The following is a 20,452-nucleotide window of genomic DNA, read 5'->3' as shown; positions in this document are numbered from 1 at the left end:
CTGCCCTCTTGGGTATAGAGGGGCGTTTTAAACAACGTTATTACCAACGCCATCAAGGAAGCCTTGACCAGTATTGAATTGGAACGGGGGTATCTTGCGCATTGGATTATATCCGTGCTAAATACCAGGATAATCCAGTAGGACCTGTAAGGCAACCACTTGGCCACAGTTGTGAATAGAGGCTAATAGTAATGAACGAAATTTTACGAATATTGGACAGCAGCGAGGTGAAAATAGTGGCATATGCAGACTACTTGGTGAAATTAGTGTCAGGAATGTTTCCGTCCATTATGAGTGACATTATGGAAGGAGCGTTGCGAATGATGCGCCGCTGTGGTCTGCATAAACCCAACCAAACTGATGCTATTCACCATCAGAACAAGGGTACCTGAATTTCACCTACTACGGCTGAATGAACAAAGATTGGTTCTTTCTTCCAATGGAAAGTATCTGGATGTAATCCTAGATCCAACACTAAATAGGGATTGAACATAAAACTGAGGGTTAAGATCGGCTGAATAACCTTCTATGCCTGCAGGAGAACCTTTTCTAAGAAATAGGGTCTCCGGCCGAGGATGGTTTTATGAATGTACACTGCTGTGGTGCGTCCAAACCTAACTTACGTCTCTATTGTATGGTGGCAGGCTTTGAGCAAAAAATGCAATAGAACGAAGCTCAATAGGATTCAAAGGACCGCGTGTGCAGGTGCTACTGGTGTTCTTCGATCATGCCGGCAAATGCTCTCAATGTAATCCTGCATTTCCTATCCCTAGACCTCCACATTAAATACTGTGTAGCGTGCAGTGCCGTCAGTCTACGTGAGTTCATATGCTAGAGAGCAAAGCCCTATGGCTACAGAAACATCCTAGACGAAGTACTTCTGGAAATCTGCGCCTTCCCCTAGTACTATGCCACACGGAAGCTGAACTTCGCGAGAAACTTTGGACTTTCCAACCAGGGGATAATGGAAGACCGGTGGCATGTTGCAAGGTTACGAGACGGTATTCTTCGCCGATGGTTGAAAAATGGTCTGTTGAGTCGGTGCATTGGTTTCCTCGAATCCAAACAGTGTATATGAATCGTATGGTCTCGCCAGTGTATTCCAGGTGGAAGTACTGGCGATACTGGAGGTCGGTCGATGGGTGGAGCATGATCCGAGCCCCAAGCGTAACATAGCCATTTTGACCGACAGCCAAGCGGCCATTAAGTCCTTGTACTCAGCGACGACCTCCTCCAGGCTGGTGGGGGAGTGCAGAAACCCCCTAGACAGTCTGGGGAGCACGCGCAAGGTCACCCTCCTCTGGGTTCCCGGTTATAGGAACATAGAGGGGAAAGAGCAAGCTGACGGGGTCGATACATAAACAATCCGGACAAGCAGACTGGTATCAAATCGATTGAATAAGTTCATCAAGTGAATATACCCTCTGTTTGACAAAATTGGTAGTAACACATCCGCAGAGGTACAGCTTCATCATATTTTTCATATTCAAACCAGAATAAGGACCCAATATACCCCCCAAGATTAGCAAAATGAATTGATATGATTCCCTTGATATTTAGAAACCCAATCCCATTGTCGAATATAGCAAAAGGAGGGATTAACGGACAAGTCATTGCATATCAAAAGTTCTATCTTAAGCGACCACCTTGCACCTCCACGAACATCCCTATTTCCATCAATTCAAAACTTTCATTTATTGCACTATTGATCCCCGCTGTACGCATCTATTTTTGCTCTTACAGACAGAAAAAAATTACTATATTGTCACCGAAATAGGATCAGGTGGCGATTTGTGTACTTACGTTAAATCTCAACGATATGGAAAATTGGATGAGAGAAAGTCACGTCCCTTGGCAAGACAATTGGCATCTGCTGTAGGGCACCTCCATGATAAAGGTGTCGTTCACAGGTAAATTCGCCTTCGATATTACACTGGATACTACCCTGAGCGAAACACAACCACTGCCAACATACATCTCATCACACGCCGACCCCTGCCGACCCCAATCTGGCTAAGGGAAGCAACAGTAACATCAACAGTGGCATCATGTACACAAAGTTACACTTCGCTGTTCAACTAAAGCCAATTTTTTAAATGAAATTTCCCTGCAGCAACGTCACCCAGGAACACTGTAACAAGGACAAAAACAACAACAATTGTGTGACACCAACAACAACAATGACACGCCTCGCTTCGCCGACAATGACACCAACAAAGTGAACCCCCCTTGCATTTTCTTTATATTACATTTTTCTACTCCGTTTACTTTCAGAGATTTAAAAATGGAAAATATTTTACTTGACTACGCCAAAGAAAAAATTAAGCTAGTTGGTAAGTAAATTCAATTTGGACAGCCCGACAGCCCCAGCACCAGCGACCTATGATGTTTTCATTTCGGATTCAGTCAAATGCAGTTTTCATTTGTACGAAATTTTCTGCATTTTCATTCTCGTTCCCCGGAAAATATGCAGCGCGCATACTTTGCGGGGTCTTGTTAAAAATTAATGAAAACATGGGAATCGCTGAACTATCCTTGCCTTGGCTGTCGAGGGTTGGTGGAGACAAACCGCCATCGGCGGGAGTTTTATTTTCATTTCAAATCAAATTATTTCAGAAAGTCATGCGAATATAATATTTCATTTTTATGTGAAATCATATAGTTGGGAAGTCATTCAGGAAAAATATGACAATTGATATTCCCCCTCCCCTCATTTAGACAGATGATGTACATAGGGAGGGTCATTTGCGGTTGCATACTGTTAGTGTGATGATGACAGCGGAGGGGGAGAAGGGAGGATCAAGAGAACAGAATCTAGCCTACTTAGATCTTCAAAGACAACCCGTATCGTTCACGAGAAAGAACGCTCCCCAAACCTACCTGCAGAGGTCGTTTTAAGCTCCTCCAGTGTCCACAACCTGGGTCTTGCTAGAGTTGACTAGTGGCAAAGGAGGTGCCTGAGGGTCTTTTCTACCTCTCCGTATCTTCGACACTGCAAATTATATGATATACCGATTATGGCGGCATTATCTTCTATAGGCTACTACCTATTGCAAACCACTGTAATCCTGTACGCGTTTCTGTCTGTCAAATCCAAAAGCTCTCCTGATCGGGCGGCCCAGATCGTCCTTGAAGAACGGTGATGTGTCTTCGCCATCTGGAGTCAGTGGCTGTCAAATCGTATTAATACATCCCACTCTTCACCAGACCGACACAGACTGCACCCACTGAGGGACTGTCGAGAACGATCTGTGCGTTCGTCAGTTCGTTTTCCTCCCCACCACTAGAAGCCATGGACCATGTGGACCATTCCCTCGACTATGAAAACTGTTTCATCTGACATTATTCGGAATGCACTAGCAACTCTGAACACCCTAAGACAATATGCTGAGGATCATTTGCTCCTATACGCCTGAACGTTATAGGCCTTCATCCAAACTGGTGCTTCTTCATCCTCTTCAGTGATGGGGCAGATCAAATCGGCAAATGCGTCCAAGATAGACTTCCTCCAGCCATCTCGATCTTTCGATCGCATCCTCCAGTTGGAAAATTTTAGCAGTCTTATACTAGCCTCGTAAACTGACTCCTTCCATCGTTTGCCTGACTTTCCCACTGGATGGCGTCCTTTGAATGTGCTTTTAAATATCCCCTGAATATCTTCATCTGCAATGCTTCCTACATCAGTGTTGCTTCAACTAACTACGAGTTACGGTTCACCGAGCCTCCGATCCTATCTCGCTCTATCGCACCTTCAACGGAACAATATCCGCAGCCTCCTCAGCAGGCCACGGGAACACTGCCGCCCCACTTTTTAACATCGTTCCCCTCGTCAACGAAACTACACTTCCCGCCACTGCTCTATATCCTGGCATCTCTTCCACCCGTAACAGTTGCCCCAGGTCAAAGATGACCTTCCCACATAAATTGCTATTTATCTCCAGGCTAGCGTTCGCAACTTCTACGGATGATCCACAGGAGCAAAATGGGTTTACTTTCTCCTCTGACCTGTGTGAAGCTGACCAACCCCATGCCATCTGTATCCTCGAAAGCTGACTAGACAATGCCATATTAAACTCCGAGCTCCCCGAAGGGTACTCCACTTTCCGCTATAACAGGGACCGGAATGCATCTCATAAGTCCACGGGCGGTGGGGTGTACCTTTTATTGTAATTAGATAAAAGGTACACTCCACACCGAACCGTGCGTGTGTCCCCACTCAATTCCCTCCCGTTCATTGTATCTTGTACATACGTCCCCTATATTTGCCCTTCTCACCAATATGAAAAACTGTTTGACAGTTTGTCTGAACTCCTTACTGTCAGATTCCCTTACCTTCCTTTGCGGAGATTTTATCCTCCCCATGCTCCACTCGCCTAATCATCCTAGCCCCTTCCAATTCTTTTCAACAACCTCTTCCATTCCAAACTTCTACTCTCTTCCTTTATGAATACTTGCTCTGCCCTGAATTTCAATACGACCAAAAATTCCTTGGGCCGCACCCCCCATCTCTTTCTTCCTAACCTGCCCGAGTGCCACCTCACTTTATTTCGTTGCACATTCCCATATATCAAAACTGACGCTCACTATCCCCCACACTTGAATTTGTAGCGGAGCCCCCAGGTCAAACTCGAAAACTATGCGAAAATCTACTAAATTCAACTTCCGCAAAGCCAACTTTGACGGTCTCAACTCAGCTTTAGCGTCTATCAACTGGGCTTACATGTTGAGCAACTCAACGTGTGATCAAGCTTTTAGCACTACAATATTCTGTCCGATCTCCTTTCCCGTAGTGTCCCTTCTTCCCCTAGTTCACAACGGAGATCCTTAATGACATTCGCCTGAAATATGTACTGCGGAAGAAGTTGCGGGCTTCTAAGAATGAAGCAGACCTTGTTCACTATAAGGCTATGCGCTCCACTGTGCAGTTCATGATTAAAAAATCACATAAAAGTTACTTGTTGAACATCGAAACCGTTCTTACCCGCAGTAACTTGAAACCGTTTTGGTCCCACACTTGCTATTCCCGGAATCCCACCCAATCTCTTCCTTCTTCTATCAGTTTTACTGACTCCACTGCTAACTTTCCACAATAATCCTGCGAGCTTCTCTGCACGTACTTCTCCCTCGACCACTCCGCCCTCTACGCCTCTTCTAACTGCAGACTGTTCCGAATATCTGGCCATTCCTCTCCTTACGCCTTCCTTGGTTAAGTTCCTCATTGGTAATATTAACACCGATATCGGATCGGACACCGAGAGCCTTCCTAATCTCTTCCTTCTTAACTGTAGAAAACACATCTCCCTCCCCCTGTGTATAATCTACAACGAAAGTCTAGAAGAAGGCTGCTTTCCTATCCTGAAGAGTGGGGACCGTTCTGGTTTACCGCGCACTGCGGTCACCTCATTGTCAAAGAGCAGCATGGTTTCGTGAAACGTAGATCTACGGTATCTCTGGTTTTTACCAACTTCGTTGCTAAATGCTTTAATTTGACAGGAGGTATATGTTATTTATACTGATTTCTCCAAAGCCTTTGATACCGTTAGCCATAATATTCTCCTCTCTAAACTCTCATTTCTCCACTTCGCTCCCTCAATCATCTTCTGGCTTTCCTCCTGCAAATTTTCTTTTCATGGTTACTCATCTCGTTCCTTCTCTTCTTCCTCTGGTGTTCCCCAAGGCTCACCTGCCCGTGTTTGCCTTAAGCAGACGACCTTAAATTATTTGCCTCTGTTTCACCTCCGCTGAACTGCGCAGTCCAACCTTGATCATTTGGTCCGTTGGTGCTCGGTCAACACTGAATGTCAGCAAACGCCACTGAATGTGCTAACTATTCGCTTAAGCAATCCCCAACATGCTTTTCTTATTGTCTTAGTGGACAACCCCTTTCACTACTGGTCTCCATCGAAAACCTGGATGTAATATTCGATGGCAAACTTCGTTTTAATTCCCACTTCGTTGACGTCTTCAATAGAGCTTCCAAAATGTTTGGTTTTATCCTAGCTTCCTCCTCCGACTTTACCTAAATTCAGCGCTTCTTAACACTTTCCAACTCCCTTGTCAGAAACATCCTTGAATATTGCTGTGTAGTCTGGTCCCCCTTCCACATCCGTGAGTATCGCGCTCCACCTTCCACGGCTTGACGATCCGTCACGACTCCGCACCCTCGATATCCCTTCCCTGCAGCAACGCCGTATGTTCCTTGATATGTGTACTCTTTTCAAAGTCAGCAATTGCCTGATGGTCTGCTCTACCAACTCGGATATTACTTTCCGCACTGCCTCTCATAACACAAATAATGCGGAAATTTTTGAAGTACCCTTCCAGGAGCTCGAGATTTACTTTCTCTCCCCGATTCCGAGGCTATACCGGTCCTACAACGCCCTACAGCTTGGGTCCTTTGACTGTCTATTTCTTTAGTTTTAAGCGTAAGGTAAGCCACTTACTTGCTCCTCCCTCTAAGGATAATATGTAATAAGGAATTTGTTTTCTGTATATTGTCTTTATTAAATAAATAAATTATACATGATGTTTCGCAGTAGTGGACCGGTATAGAGCCCTGTGGGACACCAGCGGAGACTGCACGTCCAACACTCCATCATTTTTCAAGACGGTGACGAAGCAGTTATTCGCGCATTTCCACAAAAATATCACTACCGAGAATATATTCCCTCCGCCTGTTAAGCATGATATTTAGCGCCAAATTAACACTACTATCGTTTCTAAGGTGCGTCTATTAACACCGCAGTTGCATGGAAAGAGTTCGAAGAACTCCTTGAGCCGACCTTGCACCTGGTCCTGAATGGAGGCCTTGTGGCGATTACAGACATCGAAATGTCCAGACAATTCCAGACTGATACGCCATTCGACTCATCCTGGATTTGGCCCACTCTATCACAGACTGCCGTATTTTCTCGATCTCGAATTTAGCCAAGGTATATCATAAAATCCCTGAAATTCTCCAAGACATTCTGAAAACGTCAATATGCCCAACCTTCGGAGTCTTCGAGTTGACTAGGATGACGCTTGGACTCGACAATGTCGCGCAAACCTTTCTGAAATTCATTCACTTTGCACTACGAAATTTTCAATTTTATTGGTATATTTGGTTTCTGTTCTGGTCGCATCCTCCTTTGAATTTTGACTCGAGTGGAGGTAATGAGTGATGCCAACTTCAGCTTCAAGGGACACCTAGACTATGCGCACGAAAAGCAAAGGTTTGCTCATCTCTAGCAAGGATAATTAGGCATTATTGGAAGCAAAAAATATAGTCGCCGGCGCTTAACGCAGGGGTGGGGAAATCCATCCTGCTATACGCGCCTCCTGTCTCAGCGGGAGCACTAGACAACACTGTGAATCGGAGAAAGGTGTGTTCCCCATACTGGCCAAACGCCCTGGGAGTGTGCAGCGCATATAGGGCAGTATCTGGTGAAGCAGTGTGTGTCATCGCGGGGATGATTCCCTTGGATCTTCTAGGGAATGGGGCACACTGTCTCCACCAGAGAAGGGGGACGAATCCGACCGAAGTGACTGTGGACAAAAAGCCGCTAGAAAGGAATTTTATAGGAGAAGACAGCAACGGTGAGATAATTCCGAAAAAGGCCGTTAGACCCATACCTGATAGATCAAACGAAAACACAGAGAATTGAATTAGCACCTAGTTTAATTTAGTTAATTGGGGGGAGCCGCAGTTCCGAGCGCTCAGGCCATTGTTAGGCCCATTATACTATCCCCGTAAGTTGCCTACTCAATGGCTTCCCGCCTACGGTGTTCGCAGGTTTTAGCGAATCTGAGAACATTCTCCAGAGACAGAGAGTGTGCAAATTCTTCATTGAAGAAAACCTTGCCAAGGTATCTTCGTCTGAGATCTGAGGATGCCGGGCAGCTGCATAAAAAATGCAGGGCCGTCTTCTCCTCCTCCTCACATTGGCTGCACATAGCCGAAACCACTACCCCAATCTTTTCCATATGGTAGTTTAAGGAGCAGTGTTCCGTCAAAAGCTCTACTAGGGTTTTCATGTCCCACTTCTTAAGGGACAACAAAAATGCCACTCTAGTGGCCCTAGGCTCCTTCACAAGGATTTTCGCTTGCCAGCAAGAGTCCAGATTTTTCCACTCGGTTGCGTGAATCCTTGCAATTTCACCCTTCAGAGTAGACTTGACAGTAGATTGTCGGATTCCAAGAGCCGGTTCTGGCCCCACCATTGTGGATCCAAACCCTCGGCGAGCTAGTCTGTCAGCCTCCTCATTGCCAACGATGTTAGAGTGCCCCGGCACCCACATCAGGAATGTTTCGTTCAGTCGGCCAAGTTTCAGCAGCACCTGATGACAACTCCACACCAACTGGCTTGATATGTTGTTTCCATTTAGTGCTGATAATGCCGCCCGACTGTCGAAACAGATTCGAATGGTGCGACCCCTCCATTTTTGCCGCAGACATTCTTCCGCTACCAACGAAATGGCATATATCTCCGCCTGGAATATGGTCGTCATTTTTCCGAGGGGTCGGGCCAGTTCTATCGGATTCTCCCCTCCGATCCATCCTCCATGATTGACCCGTGGGTGAAGATTATTAGGTCTGTAATCTGAAAAGACTCATGGCCACTTGTCGACCGTTCTTCTCTTTCGGTGATTATCATAAGACAGTGTATGTCTTTTCAAAGACGAATCTGGAAACCATATGATCGGTCGGCATCAGGGCTACTGGATGTTTTTTGAGGAATTTCCAGATAGACGCATGACCGTGTGATTGGCCGCCTTTCCACGACCCAATGGTATCGAACCTATATGCGTCGTTGGCTACTTTCCGTTTCACTTCCAAGCGAATGGAGGGTAAATTTCGGATAGCTTCAAGTGCCGCAGTCGGCGTAGTACTCACTGCTCCAGTAATACTTAGGCAACCAAGTCTCTGAATCTGCATTAGCAGCTTCCTGCCGTTAGTAAAATTCATTCTTGGCCACCAGACGATGCATGCATACATCAAAATGGGTTTTATTATGGAAGTATACATCCAGTACATCCGTTTGGGTGAAAGTCCCCAGGTCTTATCTATCGCATTCTTACACCACCAAAGCAATCTGCAGGACTTCTGATATTGTTCCTGGAAATGATGATTCCACGTTAACTTGGAGTCGAAATGTACTCCTTAGTATTTGACTGTTTGTGACAGCTGGATTTCCGCCCCTGCGGAGCATATAGCTGCCCCACCTGAAGTTCCTAGTGAACATAACTAGTCCAGTCTTCCTGGCGTTCACCGTGAGTCTATTGCGGAGGCACCAGCTGTGGATTACATGCGGAGTTGCATTCAAGCGGTCACATACTGTGTCCGCAAACTTGCCGGTAATTATTACGGCTAGGTCGGCCGCAAATGCTTGCGCGAGGACTTTTTTGTCCTCCAGGAGCCACAGTAAGGTATCCATTACCAAGAGCCATAACAATGGAGACAGAACCCCTCCCTGTGTGCAGCCCCTGAGACATCCTGCTTCAATAGACTTCTGGCCGTCCGATATGTGGATTTTTCTCCACTCTAGCATGTGAAGGATCCAACTGATTAGCACCGGTTCGATTCCATTCATCACAAATTGCCACGAATGAGACATAATTGAAGCCACCTTCGATGTCCATAAATGCGCCTAAGGCGTATTCTTTTTCGGACATCGCCTTTTCAATTTTTGCCGTAAGTTCATGGAGTGCTGTCTCCGTGGATTTGCCTTTCTGGTAGGCGTGTTGCCTATGGTCAAGTGGCCACTTAGGAATGTGTGTATCCCTTATGAACCGATGTACTAATCTTTTTAGTCCCTTTAGTTAGGCTGATCGGTCGAAAGCTTTTTGCGTCTGTGTATCATAGATAGGTTTTCCTGGTTTGGGAATGAACAACACCTTCACATCCCGCCATTTAATTGGAATATAACCGTGCGCTAGGCATGCACGATATATATTCCGAATGTATAGACCCGGGACATACATTCCCTCTATTATTAGCGCGGGGATGATATTATACTATCCAGACCTGCAGACTTGTATCTATGGAACGAGTTAACGAGTTTGTGGCGCGGCAGGATTCGCAGCATTTGAAATTTATTTCGAATGTTGCGAGTGCGAGCGAATAGATGGCGCGGATCTATCCACTTTGCGTAGCACGCCACGGGAGTGGAAGATCGGAGTAAAGTGTGCCATGAGTTTGAAAAAACGAATTGAAAATTTTGTGAAGAGAGTTGAAAAATAGAATTAGAAAGTTTTGTTATAAATAAATAAAATGAAAAGTTAAAATGTAATAACCCAAATATAAATGTTGTTGAAACTATAAGTTAAATATACTAATTTTGAACAACTAAAAATAATAAAACCAATTAAGTTTTACCAACTTAATTGGTGACCCCGATATGTAAAAAACGACAAATTATCCGCCATCGCCGCCATTAGTGAAGTTCTATTGACGACAAAATTCGTCCGAACAACACGGCAGAAATAGAACTTCCAAACACCGAGAAGTCTATCAAGAACATCAGTAGACCGTACGGCAAGTGATTTTCACGCGTTCGCATCTACAGTTGAGTGTGGAGTGCCGTTGTAAACATCACGAAAACGTGTCGCATCTCCACATCCCGAGTCGGAGCAGAGGCAAGAAAAAACGCGAGAAAACCTTCTCTACACAGTGTACTGTGCGACACACGTCGGACCCTCTCCAGAAGTAGATTTTCACGCGACCACCGCCGCCGCCTTCACATCAACGCCGTCTTCAACAAAGAGGCCGCAGCAGCGAAGCATTATTGTAATTTATTATTGTTCAATACATTAGAAGTTTTAAAAAAAATAATAATAAAAGTTTGAAATCGCTGCAAGAGACGGCGAAGAGGTGTTTAGCATCGCGAGATCTCCATTTTCATTGGAGGTATTTTTGGTCTGCGCTGGAGAGCGTCCGCTTCGGTCGTTGTTTTTCTCGTTTCGTACGTGCATTTGTGGGTGCGGCCTGCCGTGTCGGTGTAAAGTTCACCGTGTTTCAGTATAAACTCACCGCGTCTACATCTCGTACTTAAGAAAAATGTCGTTTGACAATAAAGACGCGCCAGGCCCATCGGACCCACAAGTGACCGCCCTCGCCGTACGCGTTCCTCCGTTTTGGCGGCGGAACCCCGAGCTGTGGTTCGTGCATTTGGAAGCACAATTCCAAATGTCCGGCATCACATCGGACGCTACCCGCTTCAACTACGCGGTGGTCGGCCTGGACGAAGAGTCCATACTTCTGGTGTCCGACGTGGTGAAGTCGACATCGTACGTGCAGCTCAAGAGCGAGTTGATCAAGCGCCTGTCGGCAAGCGAGTCGGCAAAATTAGACCACTTGCTGGCGGGTTTAACGTTGGGTGATCGAACTCCCAGCCAATTGCTTCGTGAAATGAGGCAATTGGGTGGGAGCAAGATCGGCGACGACCTCATCAAGTCGCTCTGGCTGCGTCGGCTCCCGGAGGGCACCCAGGCGATCCTCGCTTGCGTCTCCGGTTCCTTGGAGGAACTGGCAGCGACGGCCGACCAGGTCCAGGAGGTGTACGTACGCCCAACCTTGGCGGCCGTTCAACCACCGTCGGATGAGGTGGGTGAATTGAGGCGCGAGATTGCTGCGTTAACAGCCAGCATGGCCGAGATGCGGGCGACGTTGGACGCTCAGCGTTCGGGCGCCAGATCGCGAGCACGCTCACGGTCTGCCATCCGAAAAGGGCGATCAGGTAGCAGGTCGTCAAGACAGTCCACGGACCAAGGGATTTGCTGGTACCACCGCAGATTCGGGGATAAAGCGACAAGATGTACGCTACCGTGTAGATTCTCTCCTACCGCAAAAAACTAGGTCCGCGGGGGGTCTTGGCGACGGCCACCCAGAACGCAGCGCCACGTCGCCTAACTATTTTCGACCCCCTCAGCGGGCGCAGCTACCTAATCGATACTGGTGCGGAGGTTTCGGTTCTTCCCGTACCTCGGCAACATCAACTTTTCCTTCAACCGCTCAAACTTGCGGCAGCAAATTCCTCCCGCATAAACACGTACGGGTATAGGCAAGTGGACGTGAGTCTTGGCTTGCGTAGGACGTTTTCGTGGCGTTTCATCCTGGCGGATGTCAGCTTCCCCATACTAGGCGCAGACTTCCTGTGTCACTATGGATTGCTGGTGGACTTGCAAAACAAGTCTCTCATAGATTCCACGACCAACCTTAATTCGTCGGGACATATGGTATCTCACCCAGGCAATAATCTTTCCGTTCTTTTAGAAGACATTACCGACTCTCGTGCTCGGGCACTTCTCCAAAAGTTCAGCCAGATTACTACCAACTGTGGTCTCTCCAAACCAGTGAAGCACAATGTGCAGCACCACATTATCACTACTGGTTCCCCGATCTTCTCGAAGGTGCGTCCTCTACCATCTCAGAAACTGGCAATTGCACGGAAAGAGTTTGAACAACTCGTTCAACAGGGTATCTGCAGGCCCTCAAACAGCTGTTGGTCTTCCCCACTGCATATGGTCCCTAAGCCAAACGGCGAATGGCGCCCATGTGGGGATTACAGAAGGCTAAATGCACAGACTGTTCCTGACCGATATCCAATTCCACTCATCCACGACTTTGCACATCACCTCGCGAATTGCCGCATCTTTTCGACCTTGGACTTAACCAAGGCTTATCACCAAATCCCAGTAGCTCCTGAAGACATTCCAAAGACGGCAATATGCACACCCTTTGGACTCTTCGAGTTCACCCGGATGACTTTCGGATTGTGCAATGCGGCGCAAACCTTTCAAAGGTTCATTCACTCTGTCCTGCGAAACCTCGAATTCTGTTTCGTATATTTGGATGATGTTTTGGTCGCTTCTTCCACTGAGTCTGAGCACTTAGCCCATCTCGAGTGCATTTTTCAACGTCTCCTTGAGGCCGGTTTAGTCCTAAACGTTGAGAAATGCAAATTCCTTCAACAACAGGTGAGATTCCTCGGCCATTTCATTTCCCCTGAAGGGATACAGCCCGACCCAGACAAGGTGCAAGCGATAACAAGCTTCCCGCGTCCAAAAACAGTGAGGGAGTTGAGGAGGTTCTTGGGCATGCTAAACTTCTACCGTCGTTTCCTGCCCAAGGCCGCCCATCACCAGTCCGTTTTGAACGCGTACTTGTCTGGCCCCAAAACAAAAGACACACGAGAGATTGTGTGGTCTGAAGAGGCTGTCTGCGCGTTCAATAAATCCAGACAGCAACTGGCTGATGCTACACTTTTGGCATTTCCTCATCAAGATGCACCCCTAGCCGTTTTTGTTGATGCCTCTGACATCGCAGTAGGTGCTGCCCTTCACCAAAAGGTGGACCAAGTTTGGCAGCCGTTGAGCTTCTTCTCGAAGCAGTTGAATCCCGCTCAACGGAACTACAGCACCTACGATCGCGAACTGCTCGCCGCATACCTGTCCATCAAATACTTCCGTTTCTCCCTAGAAGGCAGGCCGTTCACAGTGTTCACGGACCATAAGCCTCTCACGTTCGCTTTGAAACAGAAGCCCGACAAAGCGTCCCCTCGTCAGCTTCGACACCTGAGCTTCATAAGCCAGTTCACGTCAGACATCCAGCACGTGTCCGGGAAGGACAACATTGTTGCTGACGCTTTGTCTCGTGTCTCCGAAGTTAACATCCCCGCCTCACTCGATTTCTCGGCTATTGCCAAGGCGCAAGTGGATGACGCAGCACTTCAGAGCCTCATGTCCAACCCCAAATACAAATTTCGGGAGTTGCCCATCTTCGGCTCAAACCTCTCGCTCTGCTGCGAAGACTCGGAAAAGGGACCTCGGCCATACATTCCGGCCACATTTCGCAAGGAAGTGTTCCACGCAGTTCACGACTTGGCGCACCCCGGCATCAGGACAACAAACCGGTTAGTCACCGGAAAATACTTCTGGCCCTCCATGAACAAGGATATCAATTCCTGGGCCAGAGAGTGCATCGCATGCCAAAAGTGTAAAGTCTCCAGGCATGTAAGGAAAGAAGTGGGCTCATTCCCCCGCACTACCAAGCGTTTCCACACCATACACCTCGACATAATAGGGCCTTTGCGAGACTCGCACGATTATAAGTATTGCCTCACAATCATCGACAGGTTCACGCGGTGGCCTGAGGCAATACCTCTGAAAGACATTACGGCGCATTCATGTGCTGAAGCCCTCTGTCGAGAGTGGATACCTCGCTTTGGCGTCCCTGCAGTGGTCATCACTGACCAGGGAATGCAATTTGAGTCCACCCTTTTCTCCGAGTTAGGCAAACTCCTTGGTTTTAAACGCCAGCGGACTACGGCATACCACCCACAATCCAATGGGATGCTGGAACGTTGGCACCGGACGCTGAAAGCCGCCATTATGGCACGCGACGACCCGTCCTGGACGCAAGTCTTGCCTCTCGTCCTACTCGGCCTTCGTACAACCCGCCGAGAGGAATTTGCTGCCAGCCCCGCGGAGCTGGTATACGGGGAGAACCCGAGACTCCCAAGCGATCCGGTCTTCGACAAGAGATCGGGTCTCACGGAGTCGGGGTTGGTGCGTCTGCTGAGGGACAATCTCCGACGCATCAAAGCGCCACCACCCTCTCGACACTCGTCCATACCTGCCTGTTCGCCCAAGGAGCTGGACACTTGCACGCACGTGCTGATCAGGACGGATGCCGTCCGGAAGCCGCTGCAGCCTCCATATGAGGGCCCGTACCGCGTTCTCGAGCGGGGAGAACATTTCTTCCAGCTCGAGATCGGTGGTCACAAAAAGGCGGTCTCTTTGTCCAGGCTGAAACCCGCGTGCGCCCCGAAGCAACGTCGTGTCCGCTTTGTGGATTAACGGCGAACGAAGTTCGGGGATCAGTCGCCGAAACCCCTAGGTTTCATCTGGGGGCGGAGTGATGTGGCGCGGCAGGATTCGCAGCATTTGAAATTTATTTCGAATGTTGCGAGTGCGAGCGAATAGATGGCGCGGATCTATCCACTTTGCGTAGCACGCCACGGGAGTGGAAGATCGGAGTAAAGTGTGCCATGAGTTTGAAAAAACGAATTGAAAATTTTGTGAAGAGAGTTGAAAAATAGAATTAGAAAGTTTTGTTATAAATAAATAAAATGAAAAGTTAAAATGTAATAACCAAAATATAAATGTTGTTGAAACTATAAGTTAAATATACTAATTTTGAACAACTAAAAATAATAAAACTAATCAAGTTTTGTCAACTTAAAGTTAAATGCCCATTTCACTCGCTTCTGTGATATTACTTTGCATGCCAGATTCCATTCTCGGGCGCTCAATTCTATTTGATACATCACCCAATCTGTCTTCCTCGGATTCCGAAATGGAGTGGGTGGAGGTGGATCCATGCCCATAACGAAATCAATGCGCCTGTGATCCGAGAGTGTGATATCGTTTGATACTCTCCACTCTCCGATCAGAGACGCGATGTCAGGAGATGCTACCGTGATGTCGATGACCTCTCGCCTGACCACGTTGAAGAAAGTGGATTCATTACCCACATTTAGGGTCAGCAAATCGGTTCCTACTGTATACTCCAGTAGTCTCGATCCTCTTACATTGATGTTCGAACTTCCCCAGCATATGTGGTGAGCGTTGCTGCTATTACCCCCATGCCTCTACTTTTGGCATATTGGATAGCTCTGATGAATACGCAGAGCACCATAGTATCTCATTATCTCCCTGTTGACTTTTTATGGTTAGCTTAGCCGATGTGGTGTCACCATCACATAGGTCGATAACCAAATTAGCCTGGAAGTCTTTGGAGACTACCATGCAGGTGCGGGGACGATCACTTCCATTGGCATTCAATAAGTCAGCATGTTGGAAGTTTAGGCCCCTGACTACCCCACTAACAACCCACGGTTCTTGTATGAGGTATATAAATGTCTTGCAGCTATTGATCCGACGACTAATAAGTGCAGTCGCCGCTTTACAATGCTGCAAATTTACTTGGGAAATGTGTCACCTCATTTACGTTTCAGATGATGATGCCGGGGGCTGCATGTCCCCTTCAATGGTTTTAGGAGCCGACACTTGTAACGTGACGGTCCCCAGCCCATAGTAGAGCCAGCAACCCGATTTTTCCCGAACCTTCTTAACATCAGGTTCGGGAACGCCGATAGTGAGGAAAGTTCCCGGCCTATCGGTTCTCTCTCCTGTTTTGCTGCCTAGCAGCAATCAGGTGGAAGTGTTAAGGTTGTTCTGTATACCAAGTTGTTCCAGAGCCCCGACACCATTTCGCTCTTCTTGTGGAAGCCAGAGAAAGCACTTTTTGATCGATGGAAGCTCAGAGACCCTTTTCAAGGTTAGTCGCGCACCCTCCCACACATCGTTAAGGGAGGAGCAGTACTGCCTGAGCCACTCGTTCGTGTCTTCTTCGTCAAAGTTCAGCCGTAACATTTTACGGTATACACCTACCAACTCAAAGCAAAGCTTAGTGCCTTGCGCGGACGCAGCCCTTACAGCTAGGAGGAGTTTCCTCCTAAGCTGTTCGCACTGCTCAGTATCGTAGCCGGATGGATTAGGGTCGTCGTACAGGACCCATCCATCGGCTTCGATAGTCTTGACTGCAAATGAAGGCCTAGCCGTTGCCGGCCGAGCCCTCTTTGCTGCCTTTTGTATCGAAGAGTTAGGATCGTCCGAGGACCGCTGCCGCTTCGGTTTCCCCTTAGCCGCAGGTGCCCCGAACGCTCCTTTCCCCTCCACCTTGGCACAGCTCTTTGGTTGTGCGTTGCCCGGAGGCCGTTTGCCCGAAGGCAGTCTGCCCGGAGGCGGTTTACCCGAAGGCGGTTTGCCCGTAGGCGGTTTGCCCGAAGGCGGTTTGCCCGAAGGCGGTTTGTCCGGAGGCTGTTTGCCCGAAGGCGGTTTGCCCGAAGGCGGTTTGCCCGAAGGCGGTTTGCCCGAAGGCAGTTTGCTGTCCGTGGACAGGTGCTTACCCATGGGCAAGACTTTAGCCTCAGCAGGTGGCGCCGATTGGAGCCTGGAGTCAGGAGTACTGACAGAAGGGGCCTGCTTCGGCTCGTCCGTTAAGGACTGGGTCCCAATTGAATTGGTTCCCACTTGAATAAGTGGGGAATCTGAGTCTAGACTCAGGTTCTCCCTCGATGAGCTCAGGGTTGCCCCTTCACTCGGGGTTGGATCGTCACGATCAAAGTTTAATTGTGTTTGCTTAGTAGGTTTATGTTTTTGTTTTTTTGTTTTTTCATAGTTGGCTGCCATGACCTCAATTTTTCCGGGGAAAGTAAGTCGGCACGGTAGTCACACCTTGGCTTGGGGTTTTGATTACCGCTTGGCTTCAGGTGTCACCTCCCGTTTCCTGGAGGATCTTCCTTACTGAGCTCCCTCACCACGTCAAGGTAGGTGATCGTCGAGTATTCTCTGCCCTGCTTGTCGGAAAAGACTACTAAACAGGATAGAACTTTGTGGGCTGGGAATTTTGAAAATTTCTTATTATCGAAATGTCAACGCTACTTCGGATAGGGATTGTTCTCACGGCTACGACCTTTGACTATCGACAGCTTTTTATAATTGGAGCCTGGAATATACTCACAGTAATCGACAACGCTAACGAGAGCCTCCAAAATGATTGGTTTCCTCAACTTGTATGTAAATACGTCCCATATCGAATGGTGGACCTTTAGAAAACATACCTTCCTTGTTGCGGAACAGCACGTTTTGACTCTGTAAAGTGTCGTGATAACAGGCTCAAATTTGATATTGGACCGTTGCTTATAACCGCCACTTGGGATGACAGTTCCTTGACTACGAAATTTTGGGTCAGAATAAGGAGCATCACAACAGTTCAGTGCTAGTCGCTGTTTTCTATGAACAACTACGCGCAGCTCAGGAAAGGCATCTCAAGGAAGACATTGTGATCGTGATGAATAGTGGGCCAAGCTCAGGCCCATGATAGGGAGACATATTCTTTTGAATTTCATTTCTGCGTTCGCCCGCAGAGGAAACAGTGGGTCTCTATATTCAGCGTGGACCGTTTCCGCAATCAGACTGTCGTCCAACAGTGGGCGCAAATTCTAAATAACCCGGAAGAGAATTCTGATGAGCGCGATTCAAGTTGTCAACCTAGTCCACAAAGACGTCATAAGATCGAACTAATTGTGAAGGCGGATCGATGAGCGAAAGAGGCTGGGAGCTCTGTTAATCTCTGAGAGTGAGGTGAGCGCAGCATACTACTTGCTGGAACTCGGTTACCGGATAAAAGTACAAAAGTGCAGTGTACTGTGTACTCTGACATAACAGGAATTCCATCCCTACGTTAGTCAGGGAATCAGAAACTGTTCCAAATAACAACAATTTCGCCACAATATATCTCATTACGAACGAGGTTACAGATTGTTGTAAGCCTTAAAATAGCAATGTGACAGGCATCTATCGCTAGGCTTCCTGAACTGAACTACTAAAATGATGGAGGAAGCACTTCATCACATTCCTCAACTATATAATGGCAGTGAAGTTGCACCTCTTGTGGATAATATGACAACCAACCGTGACTTGCGAATAGGAACTGCTCCCCCAAATGGATGACTAAATTGACATCAATACGCTCAAGCGGGGTAAAGTCGTCTTCGCATCGAAGATTATCTCGAAAGCTTCATTAAGGTTGGTTTTTGCCCTGGATCTTGGGCGTTAGCCACGGTAAAGACTTAATGATCACATTGTGGAATGTGTCAGGATCTTATATCTTCGCTTCATCTCCACTTCATCGACTTCGAGAAAGCTTCGATAGCGTAAACTGTAAGGGGGTATCTGGAGTGCTATAAGCAGAGATAAATTAATAACTATTATTAGACTGACGTATGATGGCGCGAAACTTCACATGTTGCATTTCGGTAACATTTCAAAGGAATGCGAAGTCCAAAGCGTGATATTTCTTTTCGTTATCGGCAATATCGTTCCTGCTGATTTCCGGAGAACGTCAAAAGCTTCCATGAACCATAACATCTTTTCCAAACACCTCGTCCATGTTAATAACATATACTAGTTCCCTTACCATGTCTTAGACCTTGGCTAAATGGTTCTCGGTCTTATAAAAAAGATAAGGAGTGGGACTGAAGATAAATGCCAACGTAACCAAATCTGTACGACGGTCATGCTGGTTGAGCGTCAGTGCCTCGCACTCATTGCCTCGGGTTCGAATTCCGCTTGGTGGTCATGGATATTTGTGTTCTCCTTTTTGTCGTCCCACTGCTGTCAGTTTATCACTCACGCAGCATTAAGTGAGATGATAATGAAACTGAAGCACAGTCTCATTGAAAAGTAGCCAAGGTTCTCGGTCAGACGGGTCTTCGCAATCTTCCTGCATTAAGGGACAGAGCATTGAAACACTTTGTTCAATTTGTCTATTTTGGCAGCGTTGTTTCTGCTAAGGGTAACATCGAACTTGATGTTAGTCGACTCAATCATAGCACTAAATCCATCTTCGGTGTTTTGTCGTATATCTGGAAATGCGATGTCACGTTTAGGTTGATCTAGCCTAAGATAGTCTCTGCACTGCTACATGGGAGTAGCACGTAGAGAGTGACCATCACTGTTGTCCGAAAGCGTCCCAGCTTCGTTAACATTACCCTCCACCGAGTCATCAAGGTCCGTTGGTTCAGCACGATCTCCAACGAACAGCTACGTCGACATTCAGGGTAGGTAGATGTTGTTGATTAGAAGATGTGGATAGGTTCCACTATGAGAAAGGGCAACAATTCTATTACTATTGGGTCGCCTTAAAAATGCATAGCATAGAACAATAGAGGGATAGTCTCGGAGGCTTCTTTCTCAAAACGACCTGGAGAAGGCTTAGACATCGACGGCGAATGTGCCTACGCTTCTCACGTCCTTCACATTGGTGGCATAATGCGTAGGACAGTAATTATCATCAACGGCGCAACAACCGGTATCCGGTCTAGGTCCGCCTTAATAAGGAACTCTAGACATCCCGGTTTTGCGCCGAGGTCCACCAATTCGATATCCCTAAAAGCTGTCTGGCGTCTTGACCTACGCCATCGCTCCATCTTAGGCAGGGTCTGCCTCGTCTTCTTTTTCTACCATAGATATTGCCCTTTCCGGGTGGAATCATCCTCATCCATACGGATTAAGTGACCCGCCCACCGTAACCTACTGAGCCGGATTTTATCCACAACCGGACGGTCATGGTATCGCTCATAGATTTCGTCATTGTGTAGGCTACGTGTGTGATTTTCGACCCTAGATAGGAGAAATTGTCAACGATCTCAAAGTTGTATTCTCCTATCTTTATTCCTCTTCGTGTTTGTGTTTGACCAGTGCGGTTTGATGTTGTTGGTTGATTCGTCTTCGGTGCCGACGTCGCCACCATATATTTTGTCTGGCCTTCATTGATGTGCAGCCCAAGATCTCGCACCAATCGCCGCCTGCTCGATCTGGATGAAGGCAGTTTGTACGTCTCGGG

At 47.4% G+C, this 20,452-nt stretch overlaps 1 protein-coding gene across 1 annotated transcript in view; it reads left to right on the top strand.

Moving 5' to 3' along the window:
• The window catches only part of LOC119660280 (serine/threonine-protein kinase NIM1-like), a 131,425-nt gene that overhangs the window by 97,048 nt on the left and 13,925 nt on the right, over nucleotides 1-20,452 (top strand). The window contains exons 4-5 of the mRNA XM_038068754.1: nucleotides 1,744-1,910; nucleotides 2,275-2,333. Coding sequence (XP_037924682.1) covers nucleotides 1,744-1,910; nucleotides 2,275-2,333 — 226 coding nt within the window. The remainder of the gene's footprint in view (nucleotides 1-1,743; nucleotides 1,911-2,274; nucleotides 2,334-20,452) is intronic.

The sequence above is a fragment of the Hermetia illucens genome, chromosome 1 (assembly GCF_905115235.1).
Source record: "Hermetia illucens chromosome 1, iHerIll2.2.curated.20191125, whole genome shotgun sequence".
Classification (NCBI taxonomy): Eukaryota; Metazoa; Arthropoda; class Insecta; order Diptera; family Stratiomyidae; genus Hermetia; species Hermetia illucens.
The sequence above is the reverse complement of the archived record's forward strand: the minus strand, read 5'-3'. Positions and strand labels throughout refer to the sequence as shown.